At 51.0% G+C, this 14,175-nt stretch overlaps 2 protein-coding genes across 2 annotated transcripts; both read left to right on the top strand.

The window, feature by feature from the left end:
• Positions 1-284: 284 nt before the first annotated feature.
• RPL26 (ribosomal protein L26) lies at positions 285-5,400 on the top strand. Its single transcript, XM_034989580.1, has 4 exons — positions 285-424; positions 1,340-1,512; positions 2,636-2,776; positions 5,229-5,400. Exons 2-4 carry the CDS (start codon positions 1,345-1,347, stop codon positions 5,355-5,357), a joined length of 438 nt encoding a protein of 145 aa, XP_034845471.1. The 5' UTR covers positions 285-424; positions 1,340-1,344; the 3' UTR covers positions 5,358-5,400.
• A 3,646-nt stretch (positions 5,401-9,046) lies between these two features.
• On the top strand, positions 9,047-13,464 carry KRBA2 (KRAB-A domain containing 2). Its single transcript, XM_034989579.1, has 2 exons — positions 9,047-9,284; positions 10,098-13,464. The coding sequence occupies exons 1-2, from the start codon at positions 9,251-9,253 to the stop codon at positions 11,345-11,347; spliced, it is 1,284 nt and encodes a 427-aa protein (XP_034845470.1). The 5' UTR covers positions 9,047-9,250; the 3' UTR covers positions 11,348-13,464.
• Positions 13,465-14,175: the final 711 nt, after the last annotated feature.

The raw sequence follows: 14,175 nt of genomic DNA, 5'->3' as shown, positions 1-14,175 counted from the left end.
AGGTGACCGGCGGCCGCAGGCCCGGCGTCACCCGGCGGCCGCTAGTAAAACCTGCCCTTTCCCGGCGAATGGGGCACCCGCTCCCTCACCACGCCCTCACCACCGGGACAGTCACACCCTGAACAGCCTCCGCCACCAGCCCGGGGTGCTCCCAGCCCGGGAGCACCCGGGGGCAGAACCCAGGTCTCCCAAGGGAGGCACCGGGCCCTAGAAAAGGCAGCTTTGCAGTTCCTTGCAGTTCCCCTCCACGCCGCCGGGGGACACTAGTCATCAATTTCTTTCCCAGTTTCCTCTTCTCGTTCAAACCCCGCGCCTCTCTCGCGCCGAGAGATGATCGGTCTCGCGAGATCTCTAGTCAACTTACAGAACCGGAAGTGACGTGGGGCTCTCTTCCCTCTTGGGGCCATCGCTGAAGGGGCAGCGGGTGAGTTTTGGCCGTGCCGGCGCGAGCAATCCACGGCCATCCGTTCGGGGGCGCGATGTCTTTTGACCCCAGGGGCCCGATGTTCTCCCGGCGGACGAATAGCAGCCAGGGAGAGGGGCCAGGATGGTCTCGACCTGTTCTCCCGCAAGCTTGGGGGCCGCCGAGCCCGGGAAGGGAGGAGGAAGGGGGGTTTGGGAACTCGGTATCGGCTTCTGGAGGGGAAGGGTTCTGCGGGGCTGGAGACAGGTCTAGACGGCGTAGTTTCTTAAAGAATGGCCTCGAAATAACTTCCTGGTAAAGCCAGGGAACTTGGAGGCCGCGGTCGCCCAGGAGGCGGCTTTTGGGCCCCGAGATGTGCAGCCCTTCCCGGGCTTGGGGACGAAGGAGCCGATGCATTTTGTAGGGAGCTGAATGTGCTCACACCCGAGTCCGTAGCGTATTGACGTTGGTTGGTCTTTGCAAAGCGTGGTGTTCTGATTGAATAACTGAGTTGTGGGTCTGTTTTGCCTTCGCGCATCGGAGATGCGAGCCCCGTCTTGTCTGTCTGATTGCAAGAGTTTGGAGGGTGTGAAGTGAAGCAAGTGTGTTACTGATGGAGAATTTTATTTTATTTTTTTTTAAGATTTTTTATTAGCACAAGCAGGGGGGAGCGGCAGGCAGAGCAGGAGAGGGAGAAGCAGACTCCCCGCTGAGCAGGGAGCCCTACGCAGGACCCTGGGATCGTGCCCTGAGCCACCCAGGTGCCCCGGGGAATTCTTTATCCCATAAACAAATAACAGAAAACATCCCGGTGGAACATGACCGTTTCCGTGGGCTTTCCAGTCTCTCAAGGTGAAAGTTGCTGTGACCTGTTTGGAAACTGGACGAGATTGTGATCATTTAAGGGTTGGCGTGTCTTTTTACTTTTATCTTTAGCCAAAATGAAGTTTAATCCCTTTGTGACTTCTGACCGGAGCAAGAACCGAAAGCGGCATTTCAATGCACCTTCCCACATTCGCAGGAAGATCATGTCTTCCCCTCTTTCCAAAGAGCTGAGACAGAAGTACAACGTTCGATCCATGCCCATCCGGAAGGATGACGAAGTGCAGGTCGGTACCACGTTGGGGTCATCTTGGCGGATGTCCCGCACACCAGACCTGGAAGAGGGATTGCGTTCTGGGAGTGATGCACCTGAGACGTTGCTCCCAGAACAGGAGTGCAAAAGGGAGCTAAAGAGTCAAACAGGAAAAAGTATCGATTGTCCCAAGCATCAGAATGAGGACATAACAACCAGAAGAGGAGAGGTGGTTCAGAACCAGCACGTTCCTTTGTGATGAGCTTTTTCTCGGTGTGGTTGGTCACCAGAGCTGCGTTTGAGGACCAGTTCACTGAGTTGAATCAAGACCCAGATACGGAAGCCCTGACCGAACCATCATTTTATATGGTGGTTTTGTGTTTACCAGTGAATAACTTGTCAAATCGATTTAAGTGAAAATCTCTATACGTGTTTTCCTAGCTGTAGCCTGCAGCTGTTGATTACAAGATTCAGGCAAGTCTCTAAAGCAGCCTGCCTGGCCCTAGTATTTGAGGAGGTTAACGCCCATTTAAATAGAAAACCAGTCCCCAGGTAGTGGTGTGGGTTGGCGACAGCCATTGGTTGCCACTGGACTGGTGCTAGATTTGCCCGGTGGTCTCTGTTTTCAAGATCTCTTAACGCGCGAAAATCTGCAGCTGGAAAGAAGCATCTGTGCAGAAGCACTTTCTGTTGCTTCCTGACAAACTGAGGATCACTAGGACTCTGGGGTAGGAAACTTAGACGTTGGGAAAGAACGGCTCCCATACGTACTTGGCTGCTGCCCTCTCTGGCACCGGGTTGGACATGTTAATGGGTTGTGGATTTGATCTTGTGGCCTCTGGCTTCCTTTGAGATGGAGTAAAGTTCCTTGTTGTCAACCTGCTACGAAAAGCCAAAGCGGGCTCTTTTGACCTTTTACCAAGCCCACAGCTGCTTGTGGACTCCCAGTTGACGGATGCCCTGTCCATCACTAGATTTATACGGGGACATGGCTTATTGGCAGGCTAAAGCCAGAGGGAATTATTGGAACGTTTCCATTATTCAAAATTGAAAGGACTTCCGTATCTGATAGAGTGAAGGATGTTTATGTGATTTGTAGCTTTCCTGGTTCCCAAGGTTAATCTTAATATTTCTGTTCTTTTTGAACTTACATTTAGGTTGTGCGAGGACACTACAAAGGTCAGCAGATTGGCAAAGTAGTCCAGGTTTACAGGAAGAAGTACGTCATCTACATTGAACGAGTGCAGCGAGAGAAGGCAAACGGCACAACCGTCCATGTGGGCATTCACCCTAGCAAGGTAGGTGTTGTTGAGAATGCTCGCGAGAAGAGAAGGAAAGTACAGGAAGTGTTGGCAGATGTGATGGCTTGTTTGCAGGGCCATGTTACCTTTCTCGCAAAAGCTACTGTGAACAAATCTTAACATCCAGGAAATAGGGTGGTTTTCCTATTAAATGGAGCTGGTAGCCTCTTCACTTCTAGTATTAAAGCCAAGTAAACAGGGCGTCTGGGTGGCTCAGTCAGTTAAGTGTCTGACTCTTGGTTTTGGCTCAGGTCATGAGATCGAGCCCTCCTTTCGGGCTCCCCGCTCAGCACAGTATGACTGAGACTCACTTTCCCTCTGCCCCCTCCCACTATGTGCTGTCTCGCTAGTGCTCTCTTGCTGGCTCTCCTCCCACACCCCCAAAAATTTAATCTTAAAAAGATAAAGCCAAGTAATCAGTGTGGCAGCTTTACAACCCTGCAAAGTATTAATGGGGAAAAAAACTGAAGCCCAGAAACTAAGATCTTGTCATGGGTAGTGGTAGTGTTTGAGCCAGGATAGAAAAATCCGGTCTGTTTTCCATAGTACGTACCTGTTCGGGACTTGGATATGAATTCTCTGCTATTTCAGTCTCTTTAATTTCTCTCTTCCAATTTTTAAAAGATGTTATGCTGCCATAAATCTGTTTTTTCCGAAGTACGGGAAAGCTGAAGGATTGGTGTGGCAAAATTCCTGCATCTCTTTCACCTGGAATTCCTAGTAATATTTTCCCTACCCCCAGTGGATTATAAGCATCATGACACTTCCCTTTAATTCCTTTAGTATGTGTCTCCTGAGAGCAAGGACTTTGCCGATTTCTAGCCTTCGCCAGTCCTGTGTCTGAAACACCAGTAGATCAGCTGTGGTCCGGGTCACCAATCCAGGGATAGCTTCTTAGTCCTTCCAAGGTAGCACAGCATGGGACGTAACAGTTTCCTTCGCTGTGGCTCAGTGATCGTCTTCATCTCTTTATTTCAGTCTAAGGACTTCAGGCCTCTAAAGGCAGAGGACTCAGTTATCTTATTTTGGATTCCTGATTGATAACCTCAAACCTGATGTGTTCAGACTTAAGATTTGGTCCACGGTTTGCCACCATCGCAGTGTATGGCAGCTCTATCCTCCCATTTGTTCAGGACAAAAATGCCATTTATTGTTTATATCTCCACCCCACCCATTGGCTGGTGCACGTTATACCCAGAATCCCATCTGTTTCCAGTGTGGCCTACAAGGCCTTCCTTGACCCCCTCACCAGCCACTTGTAGACGGCCCCTCTTTGTGACCTAGTCTGCCGGCCGCCTCGCGCCTCCCACAGCCTTGCGGCTACTCACTGTGTCTGCTGTTACATCACCTGGCCACTTGACAGAATTCCAGATTCTGTCCCCAGCTTTACTGGGGGCAGGATCCAGGGATCTGTTTTAACAAGCTCTCCGGTTGAGTCTTAGGCTCACTTGAAAAACGCGCACCTCTAAAACTTTTTTTTAAGTTCTCCTGCCTCTGGACCTTTGTACTTGCTGTACTTTTACCAAAACAATTCGTCACTTTCCTCAGATGTTCACCTTTCTTTTCAGGTGTTTGTCTTTTTTGTTTTCTATTAATGAAATACATTTGACCTAATGTGTAAATTCAAGGTGTGTAAGATAGATGTTAGTTTGGTAGATTTGTATATAAAAGGATTGGCATTGTAGCGATAATTAGCACTTCTAACATACTACGTAACTATTTTTAGTAGTTGGAGTAACGAAGTTCTGGTCTCTTAGCAAGTTTGATGATTATGAGACAATATTGTGTATGTATCACTGCTGCACATTATTTCTGTAGCACTTACGGTTTGTAAGTTTATACCCTTAACATCTGTCCTGTCCCCCATCCCTTACTGACCATTTTATTCTTGTTGTCACAGTTGGACTTTTTACGGTTCCACATGTCCCCAACATCATACAGTACTGACGTTGGACGTCTCACTGTAACACGCTCGAGGTTTCAGGTGTCCTCATGTAGCCTTGTCTCTTGGGCCTTTTTTAATCACCCCGTAGGACTTAGCCCCTGCTCGTCAGCTGTCCTCCCCCATATTGCCCTGTTTCTCTGTATCAGAGCCTGACATACCTCCACTTAACTTTGTTTTCTCTGTCCCCATATAAAGTACAGGCTCCATAATGGCAGCAATTTTCTCTTTTGGTTCGTTTTATGCTGTGTTCCCAGACCTGGTTTATTGCCCTTTTCCCGTTCCTCGCCTTCCTTCATAAGACCTAAATCCACCATCACCTGGAGACCTTTAACAATTAGATTGGTCACAACAAGATATCTGTACTGTGGTTTTGTGGGTCGAAGCTACAGTTACATTCCAACTTGATGATTCTCAAGTAATAGTAGAAACAACAATGTGTATGACTTGGTTAGCCTGTGAAGCTGGTAACTGTGTAAAGCTTAGAAGTGTTTTGTTTTTCTGCAGGTGGTTATCACCAGACTAAAACTGGACAAAGACCGCAAAAAGATCCTTGAACGTAAAGCCAAATCTCGCCAAGTAGGAAAGGAAAAGGGCAAATATAAGGAAGAAACAATTGAGAAGATGCAGGAGTAAAGTAATCTTATGTGCGACTTGAAATAAAAACTGTTAAAACGAAGAGCCTTTACTTCCTGTGCGGTGCTTGGGGAATACCACCTCCCTTCCACTGGATGGGTTTTCGGGAGGTCGGTGGCATTTGCTCCCTGGAGGCAGGCTGCCCCGTCCTGTGGCTTGATTCTGCTAAAGAAAAATCCTAAGTAGAGTGGGTTTTTCCATTTGGGCACCACCTCTTTTTTTTTTTTTTTTTTTTTTTTAAGATTTTACTTATTTGAGAGAGAGCACATGAGAGGGGGGAGGGCCAGAGGGAGAAGCAGACCCCCTGCTGAGCAAGGAGCCCGATATGGGACTCAATCCGGGGACTCCAGGATCGTGACCTGAGCCGAAGGCAGTCGCTTAACCGACTGAGCCACCCAGGCGCCCTGGGCACCGGCTCTTTAATCATCGAGAGTAACAAAATCCTGAAACTGGGGCTGATAGTGGGGTTTTCCCCCTTTTTACAGCAGGCAGCATTAGGGGGACAGGCGGCTCACTGAGAGGCCCAGATAAAAGCCCTGTGGGCTACTGCCTTGAGCCTGCCGTGTTGGGCGACGAGTGTGTAAGTGTGCGTTTGGCGTGCTCCCAGGGTTTTTTGCGTAAAAGGGACATTGCCTGTGTAGAAGCGAGGAGCCGCTGCGATTCGCGGCAGCGCCTGGACGGACCGCTGTCCCCGGCTGTTCCCTACCGTCTTGGGTGCGCCGATGCCGCCCGGAGGGGTGCCATCACGCCAAAATCTCGGAGCGGAAATGCTCAGGTTGCAGTCTGAAGTAAGAAATGTTCATCTGAAACGTAGGTTCTCGGGGCTCCCGGGCTCCGTAAGCGGGTGCCGTAGCTGGACTCGTTTTGGATGAAGCTTCCAGAGGCAGAGAGGAGACTGCAGCTTCCTTTCCCAACTTCCCAGGCTGCAGGCTTTGCAACAACGTGGGGAAAATCACCGGTTCTGCCGCGGGGGGCCGGGGTCAGTGGCTCGCTCTGCGCAGGCACCCCCAGCCCCGGGACCGCCAAACGACAGGCGGCGCGGGACCCTCGCGGGACCCCGTCCGGAGCGTGGCGAGGATGCCGGGCGGCCCGCGGCGTCGGGGGCGGGGCTTCCGGCCGCGCGGAGCGGCTTCCGGTGCGAGCGGCGGCGCCGGCGGGAGGTGTGGCGGCGGCTGGAGTCGGGCCAGCGGCGGGGTGGGAGCGGAAGGGCCCCGACGCCGCGGCCCCCGGCGCTTCGCCCTCGCCGCCCGGGCCTCTCTCGTCCCCCCCCGACCGGCCTGGGTTCGAGGGCCGCCGGCCCTCCCGCCTCTCCCCGGCCTCGCTCATTGGTTCAGCCCCGAACTGGCCGCCCTCGGGGCGGGGCGGGGTGGGGGTGGGGGCGCCGAGCCCGCGGGGGTGCAGGGGGGCGCCGAGCCCGCGGGGGTGCAGGGAGGAGGCCACGCACGCTGGGGAGGCTGCTCCCCAGGAGCGGACGGGGGGTGCAGGGGGGGGCGCCGAGCCCGCGGGGGTGCAGGGAGGAGGCCACGCACGCTGGGGAGGCTGCTCCCCAGGAGCGGACGGGCTGTCCGCCGGGACGTGCGGGGCAGCTCGGCGAAGCGCTTCATCTGCGTTATCCCCGCGTCTGCGTCCGGAAACCAGTACCTCGCCCGGTTGTGGCCGAGGGAGCCGACGAAGCCCCAGTAATCTGCCCTCCCGTGCGCGGCCTTGCCGCGGCACCCGTGCGCCGAGTGTCTGCCTGACGTCCTCCGAGCATCTCTCGCCTCGGCTCTGAATCCCTTGGCCCAGCCCCTACCTGCTCGGCTGCGTACACCTGAACCAGTCGACTACAAACGCAAAATAAAGTGCTCCAGAGCCCGGGCTCTCCAGAGGACGGAGAGGTGGCAATCGGCTGGAGCCGCCGGATGCAGCAGGGAGGCGGCTGAGCTGAGCTGGGCGGGGTTCGCAAGACCGGTGAGAGGACCTGCCGGGTCTGCGACGCCAAAGCGAAGACTCCCAGGTGGGTGAGGAAGGGAGACGGCTCCGGTTGGCTCTAACCAAGGTCGTTTATCAGTCACCCCACCGTCACAGATCGCGCCGGGAAACGCAACCCAGTTCTTGCATGCTGCTGTGGAACAGGTGTTGAAGACCTAGATAACCGCAGGGATGGGCAGATAAGGCGGACACGTTACTAGGGCGCCTGGAGACGCTGGGAAACGGGAGAGTGCAGGCTCTTCTAACCAGAGCTGCAACCAGCCAAGCAGCAAAGCTCCCAGGGTGGCCAGGTGCTCCCAAAATCCAAGAAGGTCGGTCAAGATTCTTCTATGAAATCCCCCCCCATCTGAACGTATAGGTAAATCATTCTCACTCTTCAAAAAACAAACACTGATGGACTAACCAAAATAGGTCTGTTAGCTAACTGGCTTTACCGGGCATAGTATAAGGACCGTATCTCATATTAAAGACTGAGATTTTGCATCTTTTGATCATGAATTATTTCCAGCCTGTCTTCATTCTTTTATAGGATGGAGATGAGGCTTTTCCTTCCTTTGCAGTCCCTCTCTCTGTCAAATAAGTCTTAAAAAGCAGTAAATAATTGTGACTAGTAGATGAAACAAACTGGTTTATTTACTGCAGAACTTCTCAGAGCCTTTATTTTTTAAAATATTTTTATTTATTTGACAGAGAGAGTGTACAAGCAGGGGGAGGGGCAGGCAGAGGGAGAAGCAGGCTTCCCGCTGAGCAGGGAGCCTGACACGGAACTCAATCCCAGGACCCTGGGATCATGACCTGAGCCGAAGGCAGACACTTAACTGACTGAGCCACCCAGGCGCCCTCAGAGCCTTTAAAATGTCCGTTTACACTGAGGATCTTGAGCTCAGACTTAAACAGCGTTTGCAAACATTCTATTTCTTCAACACTAAAATGTATGTTTTCCAACATAGTTAATTTGGATGTGTTCATTTAACGTAGGTTCTCTGCTTTTTCCCCTCAAAAGAAAGTCATCAGAAAGTCAGTGGTTTTATAGTCAGCAGTGTCTTAGAATCCAGTGATGCTGAGCATGGGAGTTTGAAGCCTTTTCAATGGAGAACCTTCAGGACCTCAGCTTAACCAAGACTCTTGCTCAGAGCTTTGAAACCTTCTCATCTTTCTCTGCTTTTCAGGATTCTGCCCTGCCCCTCGGCTCTGCATCTGATGGCTGGGATTCCAGGGATCTTGTTTTCCCCCAATTGTTGTTACCCCTGTTATCATCATGTGAACTCTTTCCCTGGCCGCATCACCATCCTACAACCTGGAGTGGTCCTAAGGAATCTCAAGTTGATTGTCAAGCTCACTCCCTGAGGAATTCTCCGATCTTGGTGGAGTGTGGACCATCTGGCGTACCTCTTTTTGGCATGATAATCTCCTGACAAATCTCTATGCACATAGGTGCAGTTTTTCCATTTCTGGAAACAGACCCTGCCACCTCTATTCAGGGCCATCAGGCCTGTACCGGAAGGTTTCTCCCAGTCCTGGAATACTCAAGTTCACTGGGACTCTCTGCTTTGTTCTGGAAGTATGTGGGCCTCAGCTCAGGCAGGGTCAAAACAGTCTAGGCCTGCAGACCTCCCAGGAGGGCAGAACTTGTTTTCCTCAGCCACGAAGCTGGACTCATCTGGTTGGATAGGAGACCATTTCCTGACTTCTGTTACCTTCCTTGTAATATTCACGTGACTCACATTCCAAGTCAGTTATGCTGGCTGCCTTCATTCCTGGTACCCTCCACTGTCTCTCCCCCAGTCCTGCTGCGGCCGCTCCGTAGCCCAGGCCCCAGGAATGGTCCCTGTGGCAGCAGCTGGTGTCATTTCAAGAGGTAGCGACATCTGAGGAGATGACCAAAGACTGGAACTGTTTGAAAGGTCTGCTGCAGGGACACAATGCTGGACAGTTACGAGAACGTGGTCCCTCAGGGTAAGGACTCAGAATCTTCATTCACTAACCCCCTGTACCATCAAAAGGGGAAAACTATCATTCAAAAAGTTCCCACTACTTTCTCCTTGATTCTCCTAAAATGAGCACAGACTCTTCAGCCACAAGAAATTAATTATGTTGGGGACACCTGAGTGGCTCAGTAAGTTAAGCGGCTGCCTTAGGCTCAGGTCATGATCCCAGGGTCCTGGGATCGAGTCCCGTATCAGGCTCCCTGCTCAGTGGGGAGCCTGCTTCTCCCTCTCCCCCTGCTCATGAGCTCTTTCTCTCTCTCTCTCACTCTTTCTCTCAAATAAATAAAATCTTTAAAAAATTTAAAAAAAAAATTGTTGGCTTTTTAGCCTTCCTAACTTCAAGTTCAGAGTTTGCTCTCATCATGTGGTACCTTCCAGCAACATTCTTCCATTTATATTATTTTAAAAGTTACTGAGGGAGGATATTTGTCTACTGCCTTAAGCATTTCCATGTATCCTCTCTCCTATTCGATTAATAAATAAAGACCAGTTAATTAGGTTTCACTTTATGAGCTAACAGTTTCATTTCTTCTGTTTGCCTGAAGTCTAAAATTACTACATATTTGTATATATATCTTAAAATTCTTTTGACCTGCTCTGGTTTTGAGCGATCTTAGTTGGCTTCCTAGTTGCTTTATTCTGTTATCGCTTTATACTATGTTATCTTTCTTCTGTGTGGTAATCTTCAAAAATCAGATGGAAGAATGAGGAACTGCGGAGGGAAAGTCTCCTAGAAGGAATATCGGCGATTTTAACTCCGTTTTCTCTCTCCCTTTCTTAGGCTCCTTCTTACAGTTCTCCACGATGCCCCAGAAAGCTGGAAATGACCCCCCTGGTGTTTCCGCTACAAGTGATCTGGAAATGGAGATATATAACATGAGAGAAAAGTTTCTTAAAAGCGTGACAAAGTTAGTAGAAAGCAAAAGTTACAATAGCAAGGTATTTTCCAAAGAAAAGTACTTTCAAACGATAAAGGAAGTCAAGGAAGCTAAGGAAAAGGGGAAGAAGTCCTCGCGTGACTACCGCCGTGCAGCAAAATACGACGTGATCTCTGTGCAAGGCACAGAGAAACTGATAGAGGCGACCCATGGAGAACGGGATCGAATTCGGTATTACGTGCATAAGGAAGAGTTGTTTGATATTCTCCATGATACGCATCTCAATATTGGGCACGGCGGGCGGACACGCATGCTCAAAGAGCTACAAGGAAAATACGGGAATGTCACCAAAGAGGTCATTGTCTTGTATCTGACACTCTGTAAACAGTGCCACCAGAAGAACCCGGTACCCAAGAGAGGTCTTGCCCCCAGGCCCATGGCTTTTAAGGACACTGACTCCAGATGCCAAGTTGAAGTACTTGACATGCAGTCAAATGCCGATGGTGAGTTCAAGTTTATTTTATATTACCAGGACCACTTGACCAAGTTTATTATTTTACGGCCGTTAAAAGCGAAGCAGGCCCATGAGGTGGTCAGTGTCCTATTGGACATTTTCACGATTCTTGGTACACCTAGCGTTTTAGACTCTGGCAGTGGCGTGGAGTTCACAAACCAGGTTGTTCATGAGCTCAATGAAGTATGGCCGGACCTAAAGATGGTGTGTGGTAAGCAGCACCCTGGCCAGGGCCCGGGCTCCCTGGAGCAAGCCAGCCATGACGTCAAGAACATGATAAATGCCTGGATGCAGAGTAACCACTCACGTCGCTGGGCCGAAGGCCTGAGATTCATGCAGATGGTGAAGAATCAGCTGTTTGACATGTCCCTGCAGCGAAGTCCATATGAAGCAATGTTTGGTTTTAAGGCTAAACTCGGGCTGTATTCCTCAGACTTACCCCGGGAAACTGTGGCTGTCTTACAAACAGAGGAGGACCTGGAAATTGCCGAAGAACAGCTAGAAAGTAGCCTTTGGATCAGGCAGGAAGAAAGGGCTGAGGTTGGAGCAGACAGATCTGATATGGATGAGGACCTCAATCCCTCCGCTCCGGAAGCTGCAGAGCCCAGCACCTCACAGGGGGCCCTCTTCTGCTGGTGACCAGGCCATCTGAGAAATGCTGCCAAATTCCCTGGGGAAAGGAACGTGAAGGCTGGACTCTCCCATCGGTCAAATTGTCCGTGGCAGTCCTTGCTCAAAGGGGAAAAACGGGTCGGGTCTGTGACCTGGGGCCACCATGACAAACAACCACAACCCTGGCAGCCTAGAACAGCAGGAATTTATTCTCTCATCGTTCTGGGGGCCAAAAGTTCAGAATCAGGGTGTCAGCAGGGTTTGCTCCTTCTGGGGGCCCTGAGGAAGAGTCCATCCCATGCCCCTCTCCTTCCTCTGGTGGTTGCTGGCAATCCTTGGCTTGTACAAGTCCAGTCTCTGCCTCGTCTTTCTGTGGGTCTCCACATGGCCTTCTCCCCTCTGTCTCAGTGTGTGTTCTCCTTTTCCATCTCTTAGAAGGACACTATTGGATACCAAATCCACGTCTTTGAGTTTAAGGCCCACCCCAGTCGAGGATGATCTCATCTCGAGAGCCTCCCCGTAATTATATTTGCAGAGACCCTTTTTCCAAGTGAGGTCAGATACGCAGGTATTGGGGGTTTGGCCCTGGGCATATCTTTCTGGGGGACAGTTCTACCAACTACCGTCAGAAGAAGGGTGTATTTGCCTGCAGAATATGAACTGATGGGGTCTTAAGTGTATAGAGCTGGTGGTGGTGCCCTCCATATATCTCCCACGCATTCCTTCTCCTGCCAAATCCTGCTCCTCAGACAATACCCCCAAAATTGGGAGCATCAGAGGAGAAGATGTAGATGAAGCACAAGTAACAAGAAAAGAGGTTGGTCCAGCATACCCTGGAGACTGGCCACCTCGGCACCTGCACTCTATTTCCAGCTTCAAGAAAAACCATAGGTGCCATCCCTGCTCTCAGAACGGCACGCCTAGGGAATGGTGTGACCTGCCTGGAACATATTTTAAAAGTTGGCCAGAATTAAGACATGGCTGGGATTTGGGTCTGAGTCTGCCAGTTGTCTCTGCCTCAAGAATAGAAAAGCGTGTCTTTCTGGAAGAGGTCAGTACATTCCAGGAAATGACCGGTCACCAGAGACTCTGGAGCAAGGGGCAAATATGGGCCAGAGGTCCCTGCTCCGGCCAGAGAAGACTAGAGCAAGGGCCAGTCTGGGTCATGGTTCAGGGTAAGAAGAACTGACCTGGCCAAGGAGAAGGATAATGCCCTGGATCTGTGTACTGCTGTGTTCCCACGGCCTAGACGAATGCCTAGCCTTTCGGAGGTGTTCAGTAAGGATTTGTCATGGGAACGAATGGTTCTGCAGAGATGGGCACAGGAAGGAGGGGGGCCTGGTCTTTATTCCCCCATGCACCCTTCCCGCATATCCTGGAGCCATCCAAAGCCCATACTGATGGCCCCTCAAGCCAGTTTCCTCCTCCATAAGGGGCAGGACCTACCCCTACCACCTACAGAGGGCGAGACACTGCCTGCTTCACAGGGTGGTTGTGAGAACTCGTGAGAGAATGTGAAGGCCTTTGTCTAAACACTGAAGTTCTACCACGTGAGTTGTCCTTGCTACCAGCGGGGCCGGTCTCCCACATGAAAGCTGGAGGCCTCTGCCCTTCCTTTGCTGGTTAAACGGTGTTGCAGGGAGGCTACATGATTATTATTAGGAAGGAGGTGATCGCACCTTCCACCTTGTTTCCGGGGGCCACAATCTTGCTCCATCCTTGGCCGGGACCTCACTCTGCATTGCTCCTTTGTCACCTGGCAGGGTCTCTTGGAGGCCTGGCTCGACTGTTGTTACCCACCCTCATGCTGACCTGCCACCTCATGGTTGCCGGGCAGACCAGGAACCGCATCATGGACCGTGCGGGTGAGAGGTGAGAGGAGGCTCAGCATCTCCGACTTCCCTGGGGAGGGGCTACAGATAACCCAGGTTTCCTGAGCTGCTGCATCGCCACTCTTCCTTCCCCTCTTACTTCGTAATATTGGTGGTGGGAGAGAGTTAGAGGTGGACACCAAGACCCGGCGTGGCCTTACTCTGCGTTTCAGCATCTGGAACAGAGGCTACTGGGGCACCACCAGATGCTTTCAGGGTGCGGATGTGGTTTGTGTGTGAAACTTAAAACAATCACCACTGTCACTCTCAAAACGAGATTGCATATACACCTCTTGAAAACTTGGAAAATCCGGCCACACCAGGCCCACGTCTTTGCATTGCAACAAAGGCCTGGAGCTCAGTGGTAGCCCCCAGGGGGCAGTATGTGCATGTCCTCCAGGCGGCCACCGTCTGGCCACGCAGAATACGTGCATGTGCATTTCTGTGGCCCGTTGCTGAAGAAAGGCACTGTGAAGTCATAATATGAACCAAGGCCAGAAACCAACCTCTGTTATCTTTAAGAATTTATGATGAGGGGCGCCTGGGTGGCTCAGTCGTTGAGCGTCTGCCTTCAGCTCAGGTCATGATCACAGGGTCCTGGGATCGAGCCCCGCATCGGGCTCCCTGCTCTGCGGGAAGCCTGCTTCTCCCTCTCCCACTCCCCCTGCTTGTGTTCCCTCTCTCACTGTGTCTCTGCCTGTCAAATAAATAAATAAAATCTTAAAAAAAAAAAAAAAGAATTTATGATGAAAGTGGCATTCCACATCAGCAGGAGGGGTGGTATTAGTTCATGGTGCTAGATCAGTTAGCTGTCCATCAGAGAACACGAAGTCTGATTCCTAAAGAAGAAATGGAACTATAAAAATATTGGGGAAAAATGGGATTGTCATGATTTTGGAATGGAGAAAGCCTTCCTAAGCACTACATGAAATTCAAAAGCCATAAAAGAAAAGGCTGATATACTTGCCCTCATGAAAATTTTCA

The sequence above is a fragment of the Mirounga leonina genome, unplaced genomic scaffold (assembly GCF_011800145.1).
Source record: "Mirounga leonina isolate KUSES-001 unplaced genomic scaffold, KU_Mleo_1.0 Mir_488, whole genome shotgun sequence".
Taxonomy (NCBI): Eukaryota; Metazoa; Chordata; class Mammalia; order Carnivora; family Phocidae; genus Mirounga; species Mirounga leonina.
The sequence above is the reverse complement of the archived record's forward strand: the minus strand, read 5'-3'. Positions and strand labels throughout refer to the sequence as shown.

Bases quoted from the DNA above. Each gene is read 5' to 3' on its own strand.
- RPL26 (XM_034989580.1), top strand. From the start codon at position 1,345: ATGAAGTTTAATCCCTTTGTGACTTCTGACCGGAGCAAGAACCGAAAG. The intron at 1,513-2,635 runs GTCGGTACCACG...ACTTACATTTAG, and splicing joins GGAAGGATGACGAAGTGCAG to GTTGTGCGAGGACACTACAA. The intron at 2,777-5,228 runs GTAGGTGTTGTT...GTTTTTCTGCAG, and splicing joins TGGGCATTCACCCTAGCAAG to GTGGTTATCACCAGACTAAA.
- KRBA2 (XM_034989579.1), top strand. From the start codon at position 9,251: ATGCTGGACAGTTACGAGAACGTGGTCCCTCAGG. The intron at 9,285-10,097 runs GTAAGGACTCAG...TCCCTTTCTTAG, and splicing joins CGAGAACGTGGTCCCTCAGG to GCTCCTTCTTACAGTTCTCC.